Source organism: Notothenia rossii, assembly GCF_949606895.1.
Source record: "Notothenia rossii genome assembly, chromosome: 5".
Lineage (NCBI taxonomy): Eukaryota > Metazoa > Chordata > Actinopteri > Perciformes > Nototheniidae > Notothenia > Notothenia rossii.
The window spans coordinates 26767668-26792373 of NC_136903.1; the positions used below are offsets into that span (position 1 = coordinate 26767668).

At 40.1% G+C, this 24706-nt stretch overlaps 1 protein-coding gene across 1 annotated transcript in view; it reads right to left on the minus strand.

Moving 5' to 3' along the window:
* Positions 1-24706, minus strand: part of cdh13 (cadherin 13, H-cadherin (heart)) — a 385568-nt gene that overhangs the window by 17869 nt on the left and 342993 nt on the right. The window contains exon 12 of the mRNA XM_079681783.1: positions 18384-18526. Coding sequence (XP_079537909.1) covers positions 18384-18526 — 143 coding nt within the window. The remainder of the gene's footprint in view (positions 1-18383; positions 18527-24706) is intronic.

Consider the following 24706-nt stretch of genomic DNA (forward strand, 5'->3'; position numbering starts at 1 on the left):
GTGAGAACCTTGTAAAACATGTCTCAAAGGAAGAATGAACGCTGATGTATGACATTTAGAAACTGACACTATCAAGCCAACTTCAAACAGAACCACTTTTGACAGACTCATGCACTGTTGTAAGGTTATTTGTATGCATTTCATTTAGATGCCATAAATACAAAGTATGGGTGTAAAACATTCACTGCACTTATGCCACATAATGCAAGTCCTCTCTCCGTGTTTGTGCGTGGACTGCTTACCTTGTGAAATACCCATGGCTTTATAAAATAAATGTCAAACACACCTTGAAATAATTCACATGGAAAATGTCTCGTCTGCATGCAGAGGCTTTTTATTCCCAGAGAACCTCTTAAACATAAGCAACATGAAGTGTTGCCCAAGCTGCTATATCCTTCTAAAGGGAGGAAAGTATCCATAAGTGCTAAATATGTACTATGTGTGTGAAGGTACTGAATGTAATGTACTCTATGTCAAGTGACGTGGAGAACATAAAGGCACGAGAAGGTGCTGATACTCGAGGATAATGGCAGCAATCCACCTCTCACACACACACACACACACACACACACACACACACACACACACACACACACACACACACACACACACACACACACACACACACACACACACACACACACACACACACACACACACACACACACACACACACACACACACACACGCACACACACACACACACACACGCTAAGCTACTCTTCCCTCCTGCTTTCCTATACACCCGCATGCATTGGGTCAATAACAAACCTGAAAACTCTCACTGTGCCTGATCCGAAGTTTAGTAATATTCAATAAAAAAAAGAGATGCAATACAAACTAACATTTTCTGCTTCAGTCTGCAGAGAGATCATACAGTATCTGTGTGTTTCTAAGTGTTCATCAAACAATCATCATGATCTGTTTGTTTGCTGCTCACAACTTTAATTTCATTCTCAGCTGCAAAGCCATCAGCAGATTATGATTGAAAGAGATGCGGGAGAAATCAAATGTAATGGCAGCGAGTTTGGCATTTTCTGCTGCGTGAAATGACTGCTATCTCGCTTGCTTTTTTGTCTGCATTCAAGGAAGAAAACAACAACAGCAAACCGCTCAAGATAAGTATGCCTGTGACAATATCAGCGGTGAATCGAGAGCGGAGAGGAATTACTTTAGCGAGAGCGGACAGAGAATGTGTTGAAAAGCAAATCAAAGACTGTAGCTCCTCAGGCGAGACCTCAGATAATCTATTAACGCTCGAGACCCAGAGAGTGAGGATGCGGCTCGGATCCCCAGTCAGTGAAAAGATGAACATTTCAACCCATTTGAAGCGGGAGAGGCCGTCTCTGTGCTTGGCTTGCTTTAAATGAAGCTGTTTGTCTTCCTAAATGAATCCTCCCCATACCTAATGACTCTAATTCTCTGCTCCTTCTCTTCTCCTACTCCTTATCTCCATTGCATCATGGCTGTGTCATCATCAGCCTGCCACGGCATCAATGGAGCTTGTCTGCTGGCCTCTACTTCACACCGCTTTGTCACTAAAGTTCTGATTAAACACCCTGCAAGTTTCTAAAGGGGATGGGCAATTTATGGGTCTTTGCCACTACAGCAGGACTGCTCTTCTCTGCATGTTGGGCACTAGACAGTACATCAAAAGTAAAGTAGACGGTAATAATGACAGAAGGGACATGGGAGGATTTCCTGTGATATTTACAGAGTGATTAAAACTTGTAAAACAAAACCTGTCCTCTCATTGTCTCGTTGGAGTTGTTCAGTGTCAAAAACGGATTCATCGGGCTGTCAAAATGTGCTGGCAGCATAGAGTTTCTGTCTAACTAACAAAGGCTTCAATCTCCATGTAGAGTTCTTGCTAGAGAGCCCCAGAGAACCCAGAGCACAGATTGGTCAAATCGATGTTAGAGATTTTAAGATTAAAAAGAGAACAAAAGCCGTAGCTCATTGCCTCTTAGGAAATGTGTTTGTAATCCTCTGCCATGTCTTCTACCTCGAGTAACTCTGACAACTCGTGGTAATTTACTCAATTATTTTCTTGTTTTGACAATTGCTATGTTCAAAACGCAAACTGTCAGTCATAATGGCTGTGTTGGTTATTAATGCAAGAACAGCTACAGCTTATTTTGAGTGAATGTGGCAGTTTTGTATCACACTGTTCCAGATCTTAGTCCATATTTCCTTTCAAATTAAACAGTTGGATAATGACTGAGCTGTATGTCTATGAAACAGAATATGATGCAGAATCTGTTTTGACAACAGCACAATATTTTCTTATGAGAAGCTTTCTAGTTTACATTTTACGTATGCAGATAAAAAGTCTGTGTCGAGCAAATGAGCCACACCGGCTCAAACGCAATCTTGTAACAACGCATACGCCAATGGCAGCATTCTAATATACAGCTTTTATGTTTACAAGTATTTCCCACCAATACTTTTGTCAAGTTTAAGAAAGAAGTTCGAACCAAAAGCAGTAAAAGAGAGAGGCATGTATAACAAAAAGTTAACTTGTACTTAAATAAAGCTGATACAAGAACAGGCGGACATACAAGGTAAAACAAAAAAACGAAAATAAATAAAAGCAATCAGACAAGACAGGCGGGAAAACACAACGACAGGAAGTAAAACAAGACAAGACACAAGGAGAAAAAGCCTTTCAAAATAAACACAAACTAAGATCATGACAATGTTTTCTGAAATGTGGTCTTAAACAAAGATTTTGACAAATTACAGATTGATGGTTTGTTGAGTTTAGGGAAGGCCAAGATTGTAAAATTAATCAATTTCACAAAAAAAACATAATGTCAACCTCTTGATCTCTCTAGAGGTGTAGTCAGGGAATCACCAAAGAAAGTAGGTATCATTACGGTACCATGAACAGAATATTCTTGGCAACACATGCAATTGTTGCTGACAGAGCGACAGGAAGACATTGCCATCCTGGAGACGAGCTGCTAACATGGCTTAACATGGTATTTAAATGACCCTCCCTATTTCTAAGACAGTGTTGCAATAAAACAGGCTGACATATGTATTTTCACAAGCCATCCCTCAATGTCTTCATTGCAGTCCATCTCCCCTCAGCAGATATTTAAAACGTAATCCCAATGTGCCTAAGTGAATACATTTTGGCAAGATCTGTAGTTAATCCTATCACATTTAAAGGTCTCCTATTATACAATTGTTAGGCATATATTATAGGTCTCAGATATATAACAAACATGACTATTGAGTGGTTTGCTCAAAATACCAAACAGAAAAGAAAGAAAAAGAGAGGAGAGCTCATGCAGGAGAATTCTACCGGCAGATACTCAGCTAAACGCTGCCGTGATTAAACGCCATATTGTGTTCCAAACCACATCAAGGATTATTTCTGAAACAGTAAAGAGCTCAAATGCTTTCTCTCTTGCGGGTTTACCACAAGTAGAGTACCTTTTTATATCCAGCTTCTTTACACATACTCTCCCCAGTACAGCATTAGCTCTGAGTGTTAGCAATGCTTGCTAATGTAAACACAGATCACTTCAAAAACACATTGCGCATTGTTTCTGATAGCGATGTTTCTGATAGGGCCGTGGGTCCACATTTCCGATATTACGTCATATCGGACGCCAATCTGGATCCGCTACGTTGTTCCTTCGTTTTTAGAGAGGTGGGTAAGGAGGAATAGAGAGAGGGTTGTATTGTTTGACACTTTGCGAGTCTCCTTACACACCAGGGACACATATTTATGTATACAATACATCAAACAGTGCATTTTGCATAATAGGGGACCTTTAAGGCTTTGACATTTTGCATCTTGCTTATTACATGTTGATGGATGTCCCTGAACTGTTTTGCTCTGAAGCTTTCCTTTATATAGCGTTTAATTAGGTTTCAGGGATGAAGTTAGAACGTTTTTTTTAAATAACTTATTTTTTTAAACGCAGCATGCTTTTGAACCAAATTAGATAATGTATTATTTGCCCTGAAATTTGTAACAATCTAAAGCAAAAATTACCGATCCACAAGTAAGGATTGATTCTGATGGAGTGGTTTCAGAGCACACATTACACTAATTAACAAGTGCATTAGGTCTAATTGTCTCCATCAATGGCTCTCCTCAATATTAAAAGGTGCGATGCCTTCGAACCGGTAGCTGTGCTACACCTGCATATGAACAACTAAATGTAATATATATTTACAATGTAGTAGCCAATTATAAAACCATTTTTGGTCCATTCTGCTGCTGCTGCATGACTCGTTTGCAAACAATTTCTGTAAAACGGCATCTGGAAATAATAAGTACATTTTTGTGGCTGCCTGACTCTTATTTACTTCATTTCTGCTTACTTCTAATTAACTGACAACATCGTATACATAAGGCGTTGTGTTTCGAGACTTCTGGAGAGTAGTGACACATTTTAAACTAGAGGCAACCATTTCAATTTGATCACATTCTGAAATAGGTTGAAAATCACAAAAAAGAACTGAAATTTAACAGGAAAGTATTGCACTGTAATGTGCACATAATCTATGATGTATTGCACGTGCAAACTAGGGCTGCACGATTTTGGGAAAAAATGTAATTAGGATTTTTCTGACAGATATTGCGATTGCGATTCGATTTGCGGTATTTGTTTTTAAGCGACCCAATGGAAGTTTATAGTAAAATGCGGCCATATCTCCAGCTAGGAAGGTGGCATCAACATGCTCCCGTCTCTAGCACCCCTGCAGCCCGAGCTACGAGTGAAAGAAGTAAACTTACATGAAACTTCCGTTGGGTTGCTTTAAAGTCAAGCTTCAGTTTAAGATTCACCCTGTAATAGATGTAAAACATGTGATGGAGCATCACTAACCTGACTCAGACGGTTTGTTTCACCAAACCATCTAGGAAAGCTCCATTGGAAGCCATTTGGAAAGGGCAGGCACTTTCAAATATACTTGGCAGGTGATTGGATCAATCTGTCTATCACCTTCTATCATCGGCCACTTCTGAATGGTTAACAATGGCTGGTACATGTGGAGCACAGCTCTTCTGATTGGTGTGGATGACTGACACACAAGAAAAAAAAAAAAAGTAAAATAAAATCGCAGGCTTTGCGATTTGATAATCGTATCGTTTCAAATTGCGATTTCGATTTAAAATCGATTAATCGTTCAGCCCTAGTGCAAATGCCATTACAAATATGAATTTTTCCATGCAGTAGAATCAATCCACTTAGCATAATCATGGTGAATCAATTCAAAACATTACTCTGAACATGGTTTTCACGGACAGAAAAAGCTGTTCTGCTCCTACTAGTATTTCAAAATGTTAAGTTGCAGCATCCCAGTATTGCAGAACACTATGTTTCTGGGGTAGATGCAGCAAACACCTATGTCGAGGAATTTTTGTAAGGACTGACTTCATCACCTCCAAACTCTTCCTCCAGGCTCTGCCCTCCGGCTCCACCTCCATGGACCAGCACTACTCCGACACATCCAGCTGCCCCTGCTGGCAGGCAGCCCTGTTATTCTCCCGTCTGCCCACAGATGAGAGGAGCGAGTAGACTGATAGACTCCCGGGGCCGTCAGGGCTAATCCACGGCTACAGGCTCCAATATGACATTTCTTCCTTTCTTTCTCTTCCCTGCTTTCTCTTTATCAACCCCCCCAAACACTCCTTTTCACCCTGCTTTAGGCTAATGCTTTATTTATGTCTGACTGTCAGTTTCTGTTGTTCTCACTTTATTTTTTCTCTTTCTGTTGTCTGACTTTTGCTCCCCTACTGTTGTAAAAGAGACCGGTAGCGGTTTAGAAATGTACCGATTTCTTCACCTGCACGGTATGGTGGGTATAAAATCGGTCTTTCCACTTGCGGGGAAATAAAAAGTACAGCCAGTTCCATTTTAATCTTTTGGAAAGTCATACATTTGATCGGTTTTTCCTAGTGTGAAATAACTCTGAGAATTCGCCATGAGTGAATTCACAAAATTAAAAAAAGGGTCCACTTGTAGAGTGTAACCAAGGACAAAACTGAAACTATTCTTATCCATTTGTTTTCTCAGATGGAGGAACCATTAAAAACCAGGACAACCCAGGTACAAACAACCAGTGGAAAATGCCCTTGGCCAACAATATTCAGCATTGTTATTACTATGATTATTTTTCCTCGGCCACGTGAAAGTGGATGATGAAGAAAATGAAATAACTAGCGAGGAGCTGGGGGGGGATCGCGAGCGGGGATCGGGAGTGAGGAATGGCTCATTGGAAAGTGTCACAATACATCATGCTGCAGCTTAACAGTCAGAAAGACTAATTCACAGGTGGACTACGGCACGGAATAGAGGAGAGGGAAAAGATAAATGAAGGCAACAGCTAAAATGAGAAAGGGAGGAGATAGCAGCAGGAGGTTCGGAGCTTTGAAGGGGAGTGATTTTGAAAATGATATGATTATATGAAACGTCTGGCAAATTGACTGAAATATAGTAAAATCTATTCCCCATCACTTTACAGTGTATGCTTGTAGGTCTTACTCAACTCACTCATGACCTGCACACCCAGGAACAGCACAATACTGAGCATCCAATTTCTCTTCATTTAACATAACAGCTTCCTGACTCCGTCTTGTTTAAACTATTTCATACACTCCAAACTCAAACAAATGTAGCCGCAGTATGAGCCACCATGAGTATACACAGGGATACTTCTTTTTATTTGGGTTTGAACAGCATTGTAATGTTTTGTCAGTAAAGGAATATGGTTCCACAGTCAGTGCAGTCCATCATATAACAACCAGAAGAAAAATGTAAAAACGACATGTTGAACATCAGGCAGAATGTAAACGAAACATTCTACAACTCAAATGATTAACACTTTAAAACATTATTAAAAATTAACTATTTCAAACGTATATTTTTCGTGAATCTTTTCTCTTTATCTTGCAAATTCAGAAAGCCTAGATCACACAAATTTGCTTTTAATAATTTTTAATATTGTAATTGAAAGCAAAATAAGAAGTATTGGAAAGCTATTGATTTGAAACATTTCAATTTTATAATTGAACCACTAAAAAACATTGCAAAGCCCGTGTTTTTTTAAAGAATAAATTGATTAAACTTCATGTAGTGTATTTTTTAAAGTTCTTTCCTCAGTCCTCCTCAAGTCCTTTTCAGTTTATAGTCCAGTCAAAAAACGAAATACTAAGCAGATTCTAGATAACGGTATGTAAAAACAAGGTAATAAAATCCTGAAACGTAATTTGTTGTGAATGGATTTAAATGGTGGTGTCATTGAAAAAGAGTCACACATTTGCTTCACTTTATCAGGGCATTTTATGATAAAAGCAACTACTTCCACCATTCTGATCACTCACTGTACTGCTGAAGGATACAGAGTACAATCAGGGTTTTGTTTTTTTCAGTTCCTCTCTATCAGTCTTGCCTCTGTATGAGTCCCAGACCTTGTTAAAACTCCCTTCAGATAACCCACTTCATTCTGTCCCATCACTCATCGGGCTCCTCGGGGCTTCGGCAAACGCTATCACATGCAACCTTGCTAATCTGATTGGCTGATCGGAACTGTAAATGAAACCAGCCAGAGCCAATTACAATAGGCACAAGTCATTAAGAGAGATGACTTCTGGGAGAGAAGCGGTGCTGGGGACAGGTGCATCGCTGCTAGTCTGGCAAATTACTTTCAGAATAGAGTTTAGGTTATCTGTTTCTCGCTATTAAGCCAAGTGATTGGAGAGGGAGGATATTGATACGGCTTAAAGTAGGCTTACACTGCAATCTCTTTTTGCACTAATTAAACACCAGAATTGGCTTCCTTGGGATATTTCTTGGTTTGCTTCACTACAGGATTTTAACTGTGATAAGGTGTCGGATAATAAAAAAGTCGACACATCCAAGTGGAACAACTTCAATTAGTAAGTTAAATTCACACAATTCACAGCAATTAGACAAGATCTAATGGCCTTCTGGGCAAAATTGAAATGGTAAAAAGTTCTTTTTACACAGCTAACTGTACAGACAGCAATAAGCTAAAATTAGTTACACATTCAAAAGTGATTAAAAGCTTGATTCAGGCACCTGTTCTCCACCTGCTTCTCATTCCTAGATTTTCTATATTCGTTTTTTTTCACAACAGACTGTTTGATATGTCACAGTGGGCAAAGGCACAGGTGTATATAATAAGTATGAAGAATGGCTGAATTCCATTTCCTGGTGTTGTGCCTAGTAGCCCACGGCCTCATATTAATGGTTTACCCGGACAACTAAAGTTGTTAAGTCTTTAGATATCTTACTAGTGACAGCTGCTCTTGCTACTATCAGGATTTACCCTGAATAAATCAATTTTTTTAATTGCTTCAACATTTTCCATACCTTTGTCTAGTGCTTCAATCTTATTTCCTGACTCTGAAGATACAAGGAGAAGCAAGTAACGAGACATCTTTCCTCTAAACTGTGATTTCAAGCGGCAGTCAGATCTGATAACCGCAGCACGGCTGGATCAGCTGTCAGCCGGCTGTTTGGAGTTTGTATTCGTACCGGCTGCACTGTGCAAATATAAATAACATTTGTTTTCATACTGTGCAGTTGAATTGGTGTGAAGGGGCCTCACTGCTCACTGCAGACATGGCAACAATTAATAGAAGAGTAATAATGTTCATGTTAGGGTTCTCATAATTGTCTGTCTACTTTCGTATAAAACTTTGGTTATGTTATGCAGTTTCAGAGTAGTCCAATCAGCATCAGCGTCCAATCACTAAAAGATTTCCAACAAAGAGATGTGTCAGTCAGCTAAAAGAGTTATACAAAGGCTGATCCTTTTCTCCTCACTTTTGTCTCCTTATGGAATCCTTTTGGCTCTGTTCATTGGAAAAGCTTGCAATTTGACAAGCTGGAACAATCTTGGGCTAGGCAAGGATTGAGGGACAATGAAATAAGTGAATTGGGATGTTCTCACTGTCACTAAAAAAGTCGTAACCATTATGCCTGCGTTTTTCTCAGCCAGCTGTAAATGCAAAAAGTACTGAACCATAAGCTCAAAAAAGATTTACCATCAAGTTTAAAGTGAACTTAACTCAGTCATTCTTCTGCTAGCTTATACATGTAGCACAAAGGGTAATAAGTAGCAGTAGCTAGCAAGTATTCCATAGCAAAAGGGATTAAACAAGCGAATACAACCATGCTAGAGGCTCGGTGGGGATGTAATTACCGTAATTTTCGGACTATAAGGCGCACCTGAATATAAGCCGCAGCAGCTAAATTGAATGATGTGTACATATATAAAACTGGACTATAAGCCGCAGGTGTTTTAATGTTTAATTACCATATGTAAAGGTTCGTGCACAGAGGGGATTGTCGGGAAAGAGATGGCTGTTTGAGGAAGCTCCCATTTATTAACATTTCAACAAACAAGTTGCATATTTGCATAACGTATTCAAGTGTTAGCATTTAGTGCAATAGTAGCTACAGAACATGTACTGTGCTGTGTAAACTGTACTGTATCACATAGCGTTTCAGACACACAAACTTTTCAACTTTCAAACTTCAACGGTGCGCTCCCAGCGCACGTACCGGCAGTGATCTACAGCAGTGGTTTTCAACCAGTGGTACGGGGACAAACTGTCTCGCTCTCGTAATGTCTGTCTGTCTTGCTCTCGTTCTGTCTCTCGTACCACTCTCGGTTCCACTTTTACTTTTGCGCGCTACCTGTCTCACTCTTTTCCGGCCTCCAGCTTTTCCTGCTGGAGCCCGCCGCTTAAAGGTGGGGGGTGCGGACCGGCCATAGAGCCCATAGAGTTAAAGGTGGTGGACTGTAACCTGTAAAATCCATAGATTTAGGAGGTCCCCTAGTGGCCGTTAGCTGTAAAAATCCATAGATTAGCCGCACCGTTATATAAGCCGCAGCGTCGAAAAATGGGAAAAAAGGCACGGCTTATAGTCCGAAAATTACGGTAAGTACTTTAAGCTAAATTAAAAGATAAGCATGCTTGAATACTAACAATGACAATGCTCAAATGTTAATGTTAAGCAGGTATTACGTACCTGGTACCCTGAAGGGTAGTGTTACCATGCAACCCAGTCTCACGGCATTTCGTGTTAAAGTCACAAAATTAATGCAATCTATTGATTCGTGTTCACCAACACGATTTTTTCATGTCATACAGAACGATTTTAAAAACAATGTATTTCTATTGGTAGAATGTTTCGCGCCAGCACCACGTCTTTTTGTCCGGTCGGGTCTTTGAATACCAGTAGCTGTGCGGTTCATAAAAATATTTTTTCTTACTCAATATCTTACCCTAAACCTAACCCTATCCCCTCTAGTTTAAATTGTATAATGTCAGAGTTTTTTTGCAGAGGAAAATAAATGGGGCAAAGAGCCTCAGAATACTGAAATCTGTATTTTTTTAAATCTGTTTTTCCTTCTAATTTGTTATTATTTACATTGCTTTTAAAATCGTTCTGTGTGACACAAAGAAAATGGCGAAATCGTGTTGGTGAACACGAATCAATAGATTAATACAATAGACTATTTGACTTTAACTTTAACTATATATATATATTCATTTGCTGTTCTTTTCTTTTTACTATATCCGTAAAGCGTCTTTGAGCACCTGTAAAAGCGTTAACAAAATAAATCTATTATTATTATTTATTATGATTAATTTTGTGAGTTTGACACGAAATGCCGTGAGATTGTGTTGTACCATGCAAACATTTCCAATTCAACACCAAAGTAAACAATACAGCTGAGGCTGATGGCGAGGTTATTAGTTTTGCAGATGTGGTCACTATCGAAAAGTCAAGTTTTGACCAAATTATATAAATAAAAAGTCAGGGGATCAAAAATGTATTAGGATTTATCCGTAGGTAAAGTTAAATACCAATAATTATCACATTTCATGTCAATACGTACAATAATGCCATAACTTGCATGCATGCACCATAAATGTTTATCTTATGGTTAAACAATAAGAGAAGTCAACAATGACCTACTTTCTCATTGATCCATCATCTGGGAACAATGCATGAGGCAACTTAAAAGGCATTCCATCAAAAATGTGTTGAGATACTTGAGTCTGTTGTTTTAAGGTTCAAAGCATGAACCCTTACAGTTATTGACTACAATGACTTTGGTGACATCACATGAATCCCAGTAGAGCTCAACCTTGGTTAAGCATTTGTGTATGGTGTTTATTATTTCACAACAAAGTTACCAAATGACCTGTCTCCAAAACATATCTAAGAACTTCCGAATCAAGGGTTTACAAATGAACTAGAGTTACTATATCCCTCCCTTATTTGGTATATGCATGGTGCTTTTTGAGAATTGGCACATGCACAAGAGGAAGGGGGAAATCACAGGGCAGAGCTACTCTGTGACAATACTAACGTGAAAGGTGTTGATTGAGGTGGCCTTTACTGTGAGGCTGGGTAATTAAAACATCCCCCAAGCTCTGCACTCCACACTATCACCATACAGTACAGCCCAAATATATATACTCACCCTGACATATACAGATGGTGCCTCTAACTCTTCAGATGTTGATTCTACTTGTGATAGTCGGACATGAAAACCTGTGCAGCCCATGTATTGATTCCATACGATAGCAGCCATAGGCCTAATACAAATAAAACGTCTGCCTGCTCTCCACAATGATCAGCGAACGGATGGTCAAAGGAAGGTACAAATAAACAGAATCACACAAAGCCTGGTTAGTGTTGCCTGACTTTATAAAGTGTGTATTTGTGTGTGGTTGGTCACTTTGCTCAGCGCTACTGCTTGTTACAACTTGTATTTGCCGTACTCGCCTTTAACTGTTAGCTCAGGTTAATCTCGCCCTAATTATAATCTAATCTTTTTGGTGCTTGTTAAGCACCGGTCTTCTGTGATTAAAGCCGGCTCCGCTGCGATGTGAACAGGAAAAACCAGTGCTTATCCGGCTCTAGCTCCGAACCGGCCCTGGAACCACGTTGGTGTGAAAGGGGCAATAGAGAAGGGCTGGGTGAGGAGGTTGGGCACACAACAACACAGACGTGATAATTCAAACCCAAACCAAGCTTTCTTTTCCTTAGCATAAAGAAGTGGTTTTGTTTGATTTAGAAATGTAACATATACTGTATGTCCAGTACTATACTTTCAAGGCACAATTTGTTAGGGTAATAATATTTTCAATGGTTAGCATGCAAGGCTAACTTTTGATCTCTGGATAACTCAGTATTCCAAGGACACAAACGAGGCTGTTTCTGTTAAAAGCAGAAAATAGATGTTTATTTCCTGGCAAAGTTGAATAAAGGTATTCTTTAATCACTGACGTAAAAGTGTGTACAAGGTTGCGACTCCCCCAGGAGTTTGCGCTACAAGTCGACGGCAGGAATAGGGAGACAGAGGTTGGGGAAGTGGTACTAAAAGCACTAAAGTGAGAAGGACACAGTGTGTATTTAGGGTTAATGAGGCAGTGTTGCAAGACAGGGGAGGTGACAGAAGGCAAGACAGCGTCGAGCTGTGAACTTCCCTGCTTTCCCGAGCATTTCCCATTACATCGCCATTATCCTGGGTCAAGATACCTTGGTTCCCTACCCTCACAATGGTGTCACCCCTGACTACTGCTACACAGGGTCATAATTGATAGGCTGACCAAGAACACATTTCAGTTAGGTAGTTAACCTGCTTGCCTCTTTGGCTGTCTCCATAAAGGGATTGACAAAAGAGAGATATATGAGTAGAGTGAAAGTGACCTTAGGACGTGAACTAGAATACTAAACACATCCACAATTCGTGAAAAATCTATTTTGGTCAAATGCTATCTGAAAAAAAAATCATCTGACTAAATATATTCACTTTATTCCTTTGTCGTGTAATTTGTATCTTTAACTTTTCTCCCAACCTTTCGAGCTTGTTTGATTTTTTTGTTTGATTTTCTTATTTACAATTGTATTTTTTTTTTTTCTATTTCTATTTGTATTTGTAAATATTATTTATGCATACAAAAACATTAATCTCAGCAAAAAGAACGAGATGCAATATGCCAGATTATACTGTAGCTAATAGCGAATTTCCATCTGTGGTCCTCAGGCAGGTTCATAACAATCAAATTGGAGAGAGTCTGCTCTTTAGCTCATGCTCTCTTGGCTGTAGTAATTAATTATTTGGAAAACTTTAAGGCCATCGAGGAGGAACTAGAGACTATTAAACATATTATTATGTATGTAACACTGACAATCATCTTTCTAATTGTAAATTAGAATGATTGAATCACAGTTGCATGCCTACGCCAACAATCTATCTACATCTAAAATGTCATCACTTCACTTCATCTCATCTATCAATATAAGCCTATGAATAACTTAGTAATAGTAGTCAAAAACATGTTTTGTCAGGTCACAGTGACCTTGACCTTTGACCACCAAATCTACATCCTAAAGTACAAGTAGCTTCTGCTCAATCAGAAAATAATTATTTCAAGGCCTTTATGAGATATAACATTAAAAAGCAACAGAGATATGTGAGGTTGCGGTGACCTTGACCTTTGACCACCAACATCCAATTGATCCTTTAGTCCAAGTGGGTGTTTGTACCACATTGAAAGACATTTCCTCAAGGCGTTTCAGAGATATCGAGTTTACGAGAAAATGATGGGTAGACAAATCCGGAAAACACGATGCCTAAAGCTACAGCTTTTGTCAGTTCGGAGGCATAAGGATTATTTTCTGTTGTATTCTTGGCCCGTGGATTTCAGCCCACTGGGCTGACACACTGGCTCATCATGCTTTATTATTTCACTGCTTTAGTTTGAGGCAGCCTGATCACAGCTGGCTAAAGACACAACATGAGTCTATCTATCTGCATTTAGCCTGCCAGGCTTCCTCGCTGTGTGCTTCTCACATGACAGACACTTAGCAGTAAAGCCATTGTATCTTGGATGGCCTGAAACAGGAAAATTACTCAGCCCATTATGTCAATAAGCGGCACAGTGGTTCCCAGCACTTAGTTCTGCAATGAGGCAGAGCTGTGGCGGACATTGTACACAAAGATGGACACATGTAGAGGTACAGAAAGGTATGCCTGCCTGCACACTCACATGGGGGGGTCTCAGCTACTGACAGGCGGCTACCACTGTCAGTCTTATTCTTTCCTTTAAGAGGATAAATGATCAACCTATTATGCAGACCTTGAGATAGATAGATATAACATAGAGATGGGCGGATAGACACATGCTGCAAACACACAGTTTTGTTTAACTTTGCATCCATCTGGCCATTCTTCTCTCTGACCCATTATGATTCAGAATAACCTCTCTCCTATTGCCTTTTGCTTTTGATTTGAACAAGAGGGCATGTGATGAATGCTGAGACTTATCAAACGGCTCAGTCTGAGTGTGTGCAATACTTAACATTCCTGTAATTAACAAAGCTCTCTCCGACTGTGTCGAGGTTGTTTCAGTGTGATACAGACACACACACGCACAAACTGTCAGGACTAAATGAAGGTCTTTCCTCTGTATGTCCACGTGTTCAAAGCAAACCCTGCCTAATTATGTTTTGCATAACTTTAAAGTTTTATTGGAAGTTCAGCGGCAGCAGACACTGCAGATCTTGTGTGTGAGTATGTGCGTTGCGGTGTTTCAGACGACTGGGGCTTTGATAATATATTCATGCCTCCCAATGACAAATGGTTCCCACCAGGAGGCGGTTTAACATTTAAATGAGGAGCAGGATAAAAAATGGAACCAAAGCAGTGAGTGGATACACAGGGGCAGGCAGGAGAGGCACTGCGTGTACCAGGACAAAGACATAAAAAACATGGATGAACACACAACTTCAAACCGCCCACACACACAAACACACAGATCTGCCGACAAAGAATATAAAAAACGAATGTCGAGGAAGGAGAAGGGGGTAAGATGCGGGAACAGCTGGCATCCCGGCGGGGAATCAGAGAGCAGAAGAGAATTTGTTGGCGTGCGAAACCAGCAGCTACTGATGAGAGTTTATATAAACAGCCCGTCAAGCCCTCTGCTCAGGTTGGAACAATATCTCATCAAACAATATCGCGCCGCTTCATCGGCCTGTCAGGTGCCGCTGCCCAGACCAAACTGGGTTGCAGCTTTTCAGTCATTAACTCAGGTACAGAAACACATGATGGGTGGAGGGAGACAATGTGCACAAATACAGATGCAGGGATGAAGGTGAGCACCAGTGCATGCAAATAATCAGATTTACACTCCCCTGTGTACACAAAGCCAAAATCACACATTCATTCAAGTATGCAAGGAAACACATCATGGCGTGATATATGACTTTGTCTGGCTCTCCTTCAAGTGAAGATGATTGCTTTGGCAATCGAGTGTAACCTCCAGACTCACTGCTTTTCGAGCTGAGATGACCCCTGACCTTGACATAAACATTCTTGTTACTTCACGTTGTTCAACCACCGGATCCTTTTCTCATTCCCTTCTCTTATGTTTGTCCTATTTCTGTCCGCAATCTTCACTTTTCTTTTCCTTGATCCTGACTTCCCTCCTTCCCAATAGTATGTTCTCTCCGTCGTTCACCATCTGCTACAGCCTGGAGGCCTGCTCCGGCTGACCTGCCCTCATGCTGTTAACCAGGGGCTATGTCAATCTGTTGCTAACCATGCAATACATTTACCAAGAGTATACTTCCTATTTCAGGTTAGCACATGAGGTCAAACAAGCTTAAACTGTACATGGCCATCAAAAAGAAGAAATACAGTAGAAAACTACAACAAGACTAACAGTTACTGGCAGCATATTTTATTTTTCTTCAATGGAAAATACAATGATTTTGTGGTACGACATGCAATGATAAAAACCTTGGAAAACCTGTACTAAAAAAGAATGTTTTGTTGTTGAAAACCTATCATTTCCTTACCTTAATATGTTTCAATATACTTTCTCAGTTTTTTGAATATTTCTCTCCAATTGTCTTCCTAAGTACATTCAACTATGCCTGGCTTCCTCCCTGCCTTTCTGTATGACACAAGTCTATTTCTCCTGTCACTTTCAACCTCCTGCTTGCCAGCGCAGTTTAGATAGGTATAAAGCTGAAGTCTCTGAATTAAGATAAATATAAAGATAAAGATATTCGGGTCAATCGACATCGTGTTGGAAGTCCACGCAGGTGGGTTGTCATACAATCATTGCACAGATCACTGCGGCGAAGGAGCACATTTGTCCTGTCAATGACAGAGCGTGCTGTGATAAAGGCGAGGCAGGGGTCAAGCAGATATCAGTATTCTGCTCACATTCAAACTATGTGAACACACACTGCATACACAGGAGCATCAACTCAGTGGGTTGTTAAAGATCTGTGTGCAGGATTGTTTATGGTTCTCTTTAGATAGAATAATGGCCAAGGAACAGCATCAACAGAGGTACATCTTATCTATCACCTTTTAGATGTTAGACATAAATAGTCTCAGGATAGTGCTTTTCTCAAGGATTGGCAATGTCATCGTGTCGGTCTATCACAAGTCTAAAATATCTAAACAATCATTGGATGGCCATAACATTTGATTGTAAAGTGATATTCCTGGTCCAAAGGATATGAATCCTATCGACTGTAGGGATGCTTTGACTGGCTGGGGCAGCAGTGGCTCAGTCTGTCGGGACTTGGCCTTGGGACCGAAGAGGAGTGTGGACTGGTAGCTGGAGAGGTGCCAGTTCACCTCCTTGGAATTGCTGAGGAGCCCTTGAGCAAGGCACCAAACCCCTAACTGCTCCCTGGTGCCGCCGAGACTGGCACCTCTCCAGATGCATGTGCATGTCTATTCAACCTGTATTTTGTATAGTGTGTAAAACTGTGTGTGTGTATTAAAAAAATATAAGCCAGAGTGAAAAACTGCATTTGCTAGGGGGATACATAAGGGTTCGTCTTCTTTTTCTTCTATTTAAGCACCTGCAATATCTTAGTTTTTTAGTCATGTTTTGACAGCTATTGATTTGATTGCCATGACAATTGTTACAAATATTTACATTCCCCCTCTAGACTTTTAATACAGCGCCATCCTGAGGTCAAAATTGAACCACTGTACATGATGACTAAATACTGGGTAAACTGACATGCAAAACTAACCCCAAACACGCTAAATGGTAAACAAGGTGAACATAAAACGTACCTAGCATCAGAATGTTAGCATTATGATTCTGTTAAAACTGTTGTGTAAAGGAATAGTAATGTCAGCCCATATCTTGAAAGTTTTACAGAAATATGAAGCAGAACACTATCTTCTCACCCTGTATCCTCATCTGACTCCAACACCAATCTTACTCCCTGCCCTGTCCACTCATAATATTCACCCTTCTTCTTCTTTCCACCTATTCTTTACCCACTTCCCGTGCTTTATATATTTTCACTGTTATGGCCTCTCATGTCCCTCTCTTTCTCTTCCTCCTTTGACCCTTCAACCTCCTGCCCCATCATTACTCCTCTTTCAACGCTCATCTTTCTGAGGCTGCCGAATTCCCCAGCACAACGGTGCTATTCTGCTGCCTACTAATAGAATCCCTCAGTTCCTCTAATGGATCTGTCAGAATCTCCCTGAGCACGGGAGACCAGATAGATTGATAGGGAGAGGGAGAGAGACAATGAAAAAGAGGGACAAAGAGACAGCTAGTACAGGAAGAGAGAAGCAAAGAAGAAAAAGAGATCGGCGCCGAGGCTCTTGACACTTTCATCTGTGCCTTGAAAAGTCTCAGAGCAGCAGCACCAATGACACTCCTAACCAGTGAGCATATGGTCTGTTAGAAGCAGTGCCACTTAAGGCCATACCATTGTCACCACAGGATAATGACAGTTTCCCTGTGGCCATGGGTGAAACTAACGGGCAGGGTGAGTGGATTGCAATAGTGAACTAAACACATTTATTTGTAATGTTTGCACTTATCACCCAGGAGGATTTCTTTCTAAAATACAAATGCGAATAAATCTATATTGGAAAGCCTTTGCAGCAATACTTTTAACACATTTCAACACCTGCAATTATTTGTTTAAGTGTTAGATGAAGGGGAGATGGCATATTTTCTTAGCGTGCTTGGTTTGTTGTCGATTCAGACTTTTAAAAAAGCAGGGAAAGAAGCACTTAACGCAGTTTTCTTTTTTATTTCCAGGGCTTTCATGGTCTTTACTAACAATCAAACTCTTCATAACATTTGTTAAAAGTTGCTTTTTGTGAATCAACTGGTTATTTCCTGGGATATATCAATAAGGAACCAATCTATAACAGTTATATTAAAGCCTTTTCTTTACTGGTTTTATTCAATTATATCAGTGGAGTAGAAACGTGGAGTAAGGTTATAAAGGCGATCTGAAACACATCAAAAACTGTCTGATTATCCTCCATCATTTTCATGCAGTGTAGTATCTGTTACTCACCGTTATCTGTGGCGATGAAGACAGCTGTGTATTTGTTGTCGTGGACATAAGGAGACTCACGGTCCAGTGAGCCGGAGGTGTTGACAGTTCCTGTGACCGGGCTCACACTCAGCCAGCCTGCTGGGTCTCGCAGAACAGCATACCTGGAAAAAAGTAAATAAAATAAGTAAGAAGCTGTGCCTATATAAACATCCAGAAAAACAACTATACTGTGCACTCTATCTCTCAGAAAAGTTTATTTCGAGTTTATTTTGGTCCCATATGTTTAGGTTCCAAACATTGCACAGACAGACAGCTCCGTTAGTCACAGCAACAGGCAGGACAAATATTTGAATAGTCTATATTTGTCCCGTACAGTGTATAAATCCAATGAATTCTAAAACAATACCTTCCAGGAAAATAATACAACAGGCTTTCAATTAGGCGGCTAGGGTTGGGAACCGAAACTCTGTTCCAGATGAGAACCGATAAGAAAGTACCGGGTACCCATACAAAATACACAATTTAGGTTCTGCTTAACGGTTCCTAAATGCGGTAGACCATGTATTCCACCGGTTCCGTCGGCGACGCGGTGATCCGGTGGAATACAGGGTAAGGGCGGACTGGCCATCTGTGTGTTCTGGAGAATCACAGAACGGCCGGCCGTCAGCGGGCCGTTGACGGCCGGCTCGGTTCGCTGACGGCCCGCACCACCCTTACTTTTTTTAAACGGCATCATGTAAGTGGCGCTGACAGGCGACAGAGGTCCACAGTTGCCCCACAGCGAGGCTCCCCCCGGCCCTGCCCACCCGTAGACAGTTCACGAGCTCAGTCACTTCATAACACCAAAGATGCATCGTGGTAAACGCTCTAAAGTGAGGCTCCACTACACTAAAAAAGAAAAAGACAAGGCACAGTGTAATGCCTGTGGCAAGTTAATAGCTTGCCACAGGCATAGCTCAGTTAAAATAAAGCACAGCTAGTGTGCAATACATTTGTATTGCATGTATATGTTTTATTTGTAAAAATGTTAAAGCTTAAAAGAATAAAGATATTTTTGTCATCTAAACGTTTGACCTCTTTCTTTTACAATTTTGGAATCGAAAAGGGGAATCGATAAAAAACGGAATCGGAATCGATCAATTTCAAACAATACCCTTCCCTATAGGCGGCCCCTTTATAGTCAACAAATTGGTTGTTTTGGTCTTAGTAGACAAAGATTGCTTTAGTGAAGTAATCATTATGTTATGCTTCTTCATGCTTAATGACTTATTTCCAAGAAACAAATGAGCACATCTCTGGTTAACACACAATTTAAAGTGGTGCTTTTGAAGGCTTCTCTGCTGAGAAACTCTATTGTACAGATCCCTCTAACTTTACACAGAGTAAAAAACAACACATAGATTTATTATTCACTTATTCCATCTGCCCCTCAGAAAAGATAACAGCTCTTTGAGTTTCCTTGGACACCAGGTACTCAAAATAATTCAAAAAAGAAAACCTTCACGTACAGCTAGGGCTATAAACAAATAGTTTTAGTGTTTTTCTTCTGAGATATAGAATATTTTACAAAGCGCTTGGGTGTATGTGTCCAAAGATTTAACCATGTTCTGTAAAAATGCTTATTTGTTTAAAAAAATAATTGAATAATATGTGATGCATTCATTCAGATGATGCTGCTGATGACAGAACGCCACAGAAACTCAATATGTTATGGGCAAAAACCAAACATTTGCATTAAGAGTTTATCAAGTATTTCTTATGTGAAAGAAAGCCATTGTATGGTCTGTACTAATCTGTAATAAATGTGCCCTGCAAACTAGAAAAATAGCCAATAGAGATTTCCTGAGCAAAGACTGTGCACATGCATGTGTAGGTGACTGCAGCAGCAGCTCCTGCAGGGCTGAGATTTGAAGATGATGGATGACCACTCAGAAACTGTTGTAGGCGAATTTTGTGAAAAAATGCCTAAAGACGGATCACGACCCTGCTAATGGAGCCACTCAGCCAGTCGCTGATAGCCGGAGGATGGTGATTAAAGTAGGCTTGCATCCGTGTAAACATAACCAGTAATTTAATAAGGATACTTTGCAATGTACACATATGCTGCAACAATTACATACAAGGTTCTCTTACACAAATCCTGCATAAAAGGCACACACATGCACAAGTTTCTGAAACGCACACAGACTTTCTTCAAAACAAGGCCACTCTTTGCCAAAGTGCTCAGCAGTACACAAATAGTCTTTGAAATGGAGCTCTTCAGCTAACAGAGCGTGGCAAAGCCTTTGGAAATGGCTTTGCAATCAACCTCTGCTCACACCTCTCCCCTCCCGCTCTCACTCACTTTCCCTGCCAGTGAGCGCTATTGAACACATATGTTCTCCTGTAACAAAAGAGCCACTGCTGCGAGGTTAAATGTGCTGTTAATAATGACACATTTATCATTGTACATGCTTTTTTCCCTGCACACACACAGAGAGCACTGACATTATTCATAAGGACAACTCCTCCAATAAAACAGAGCCAGGCTCACAGGTTATTAACCTCCATATGTTGCACTCTCCCCATCACAGGCTTCACGATCACACAAACACACACTCTGTGGTATATCAACCTTGCCGCATTGCCAAATTGTGGAACAGACACACACATACACATTTGCACAGTATGAGTACAACATAGTAGTAGCTTACCACTTATATAAATAGGTGAAAACATATACTGTAGCCTTGCTCGGTCCTAAGATAAAAAAGACAGTACTAAACTTGTAATATCTTGTTTATGCTGTAAAAACTAATCGTTTTGGTTATACTATACAATGGGCGATACCTCTGACTATTTATTTTGACTAAATATGAGACTATGCTTGACAATGCCTGGCAACATTATGGTAATACCAATCTTGCTTTCAGTCTTTACACTAAGCTCAGCTCAATATGTGGTATTTTTTGTTATTTTTGATCAGCAAGAAATGAATAGGTGGATTTCCCAAAATGTGTTAATTATTTTTAATAACCAAATTACTAGCTTATCAAAAAGGTGTTAAAAGCACATTTTAGATCGGTCATATTTTTCTCTTTTATGTCACCATGAATATTGGCTTAGAAAACCTAGTTAGTGTTTGTGTAAATTCAAACATCATCAATGACAACAGTCTATTGATATGTTATACCCTCCTACATCTTCTAGAATGAGGCAAACATCCCTCTGTGTAAACCAGGGTTTGTAGTCTGGAAATCCACACAAAGCAGCCTGTATTTATCCCTGAAAGACTCCATTCTACTCTCAGATTCACTAAAGCACAAACCCTGGGAACCTCTTTCAGACATGAGGTATATTCCACAGCTGGCAGCCAAATACTATGGAGATTTGAATGTTGAGTAAAATATCAGGCTTTTATGTATTTTCCATAGTGTAGATGTTCTGAAAGAGTGTAAGGCATTTGTCTGCTTTAGTGCCGGCTCAAAGGTAACCCTGAGTCGGATCCACTGTTCCCCCTCCGTGTGCAAACATGGGGACAGTCCATTAGAGCCCTTTAAAGGGCAAATTATGAAGACATTAAAAAGCCATTAGGAATATTCATATCTGGTTTTACGTGGTTATCTCAAAAAACAGAGATGGCCCAAACAAATCAGTCAACAAATGTGAGACAGACACAATTATCACACGTGCTCCTATAGCTGCAAACACACATATACAGATAAAACAGACACACACAAAATCGAGCAAAACGGAAAACACACAGTTTAACCCTCCTGTTCCTGTTGTCTTTGTTCCCCCCCCCCCCTTACTTTGGTGTTCGCGGTCAAAAACCGGTCCTGTTTTAACTGCTATCACATTAACACAAAAACCATTAATCATCACCAAATTTCATTTAACACCCTTTCAAGCTGTACATATTGTATCAGACTACTGGTATATATGAAAACTGCAGTACATATACAAAGAATAGACACTGAACATGTATTGTGTATGCCAGGTGTGATCCATGTGGGGGGATGGGCACATAAGGGGGGGAACCATAGACTGTATATATAAAGGGGGGAACACATCTAGAGTATATGTGTGTGTGTGTGTGTGTGTGTGTGTGTGTGTGTGTGTGTGTGTGTGTGTGTGTGTGTGTGTGTGTGTGTGTGTGTGTGTGTGTGTGTGTGTGTGTGTGTGTGTGTGTGTGTGTGTGTGTGTGTGTGTGTGTGTGTGTGTGTGTGTGTGTGTGTTTTATCTGATCCGGATGGTTACTAATTCCTTTTATTTCTTTTCAAAGTTGACTAAATCATCCACAATTCAATGAAAGTGGTGATCAGCAATTGCATATGTTCAAATGTCTACTGTGAAGGATATCATAAAGCCTTAATGCAATCGAATGTAAAACAAAAAAGTTATGATTGATGAAAGTAGTACATCGGTCAGATTGGACCCGAAGACAATGTGAAATAATTCTCTAGACAGCAAAATGATTTGTCCAGATTTCTGCTTGAGTTGCAGAAGTATGTGGCGAGGTACACACTGGGAGCCCAAAGTTTTCAACTGGTCTGCAGAGCCACAACATTTGGGACTAATCTGAGCGGCTATAACTGGCACCAGAGCCGAGTCAGGGGTTGTGAGCACATGTGTGTGTAAGTGTGACGTTTTTTCTAAAAGATTACCCTTAGCTGTAAAAGGACACAAAGGAGCCACGACGAGGGCTGGCAGGATTCTCATTAGAGGTGGTCCAGGGCCAGAGAAGTAATTTAATACCAACCTACGAGGGTCTTTTAAAATGTTTCTTAAATAAACCACTAAGAGGCCAACCTTTCAGTGCTTATTAAAAATAAAGGATTGCCTTAAATTATGAGACAAATTGAAATGATCCGTGACTAAATTGAAAATTCTATAATTCAATAATTTCCTAGACTAGCACATTTGTGTTAAAGGTCCAGGGTGTAGAATTAAGGGGGCTCTATAAGCAGACATGAAATACAATACTTTTTTAGAATGAGCCCTTCAGATGGGGACCCCTTGCATTGAGTCCACAATGCAAGTACACTGCTTTGCTTGTTTGTTCGCATGCTTTAATGTTCAAAAAGGTTTTTATTCTTCTCATACTGCCTGTGCTGCAGCACCTCTTTTCACCCTCTGTCTGAAACCAGAGCCCAGTCTGCTCTGATTAGTTATCTCACCGGCTGCTGTGATTGGTCAACAACTTAGAAATGTTCCGCCCCTTAGCCCATCAATGTGTTGGAGCCATAGACAATAGAAGCCAGAGTGTTATGTAGTGATGTCACTATGTCAAATGGAGGCGTTTCAGGCAGAGAGGAGTTTCTGGAGGGATCTTTGGGATGTTTGCCTTTGAAGACCATTTACAGGCACTAAAACCCATGTAACACACGACAGGAAAGGGAAAACCCGAAAAAACATACACAAATACTTGCTTGATAAAAACTTAAAGGGTTTAACCACTGCATATCCAGAAGGTAAATCATCTGCTTTGACAGCAAACTGATCTTACACTAGAGCGGAGCTTCACTGCCACTCTTGTGGATTTGTTGAGACAGATCTGATCTGAGTCTTGTTCCTCAGTTTTCTCAGACAGCTTAAAGGGATACTGGAGCGGGAGGGAGAAAATGGCTTGGCGCCCACTCATAATCTAGTTTCATTAAGAGCAACATTCTGGCATAGATTTTGTACATCTGTGTGTGTTTTTGTGTCAATAGCAGAGTTAATTTAGAAAGAAGATAAAAGCTGAGTAGTTAACGGCATAATGTTAAGCTATTTGCATTAATGCTAATAGTTCTGTTTGTTTCTATTCGGTAAGATATGATGCTGGCACCTCTTCTAATTAACAGTAATATAGTGTGGTCTGTTTGATTCTTCTTTCGAATGCACATCTGTTTCCTGGATCAACAGTATGAACTAATACTTATGATGGCTCTGAAATAAGGTTTTGAAAAATATACGTTCTAAGTTGGCCAATGCACTTATCTAAAACAAAAAGTGGGCCACTAAAGGTATTTTCAACTTGTTTCATTTGATTCCCATTACACATTTTGCGTGTACCACTTATCAATTGACTATACACTCATTCTAGTTTTGTGAGTGCCAAAAAGTTAAGATTGCATTGGTCACCTACATTCAACAATATCATTTATTTTAATGTATACTTCATGATTTACTATTGCACTTTCCAAAAGTTGGGGGACTCACTAGAGACAGATTAGAAAAAAATAATGGTCCAAATGAAAAAGCATCAGAGGAATCCGGACTTCTGGTCACTAGTATCGGACATAAAGAACACTACCTACTGTCCTTTTGTACAAAGGCATATTTTATTAGGCTGTGCCAGACAATTTATTTCCAACTCC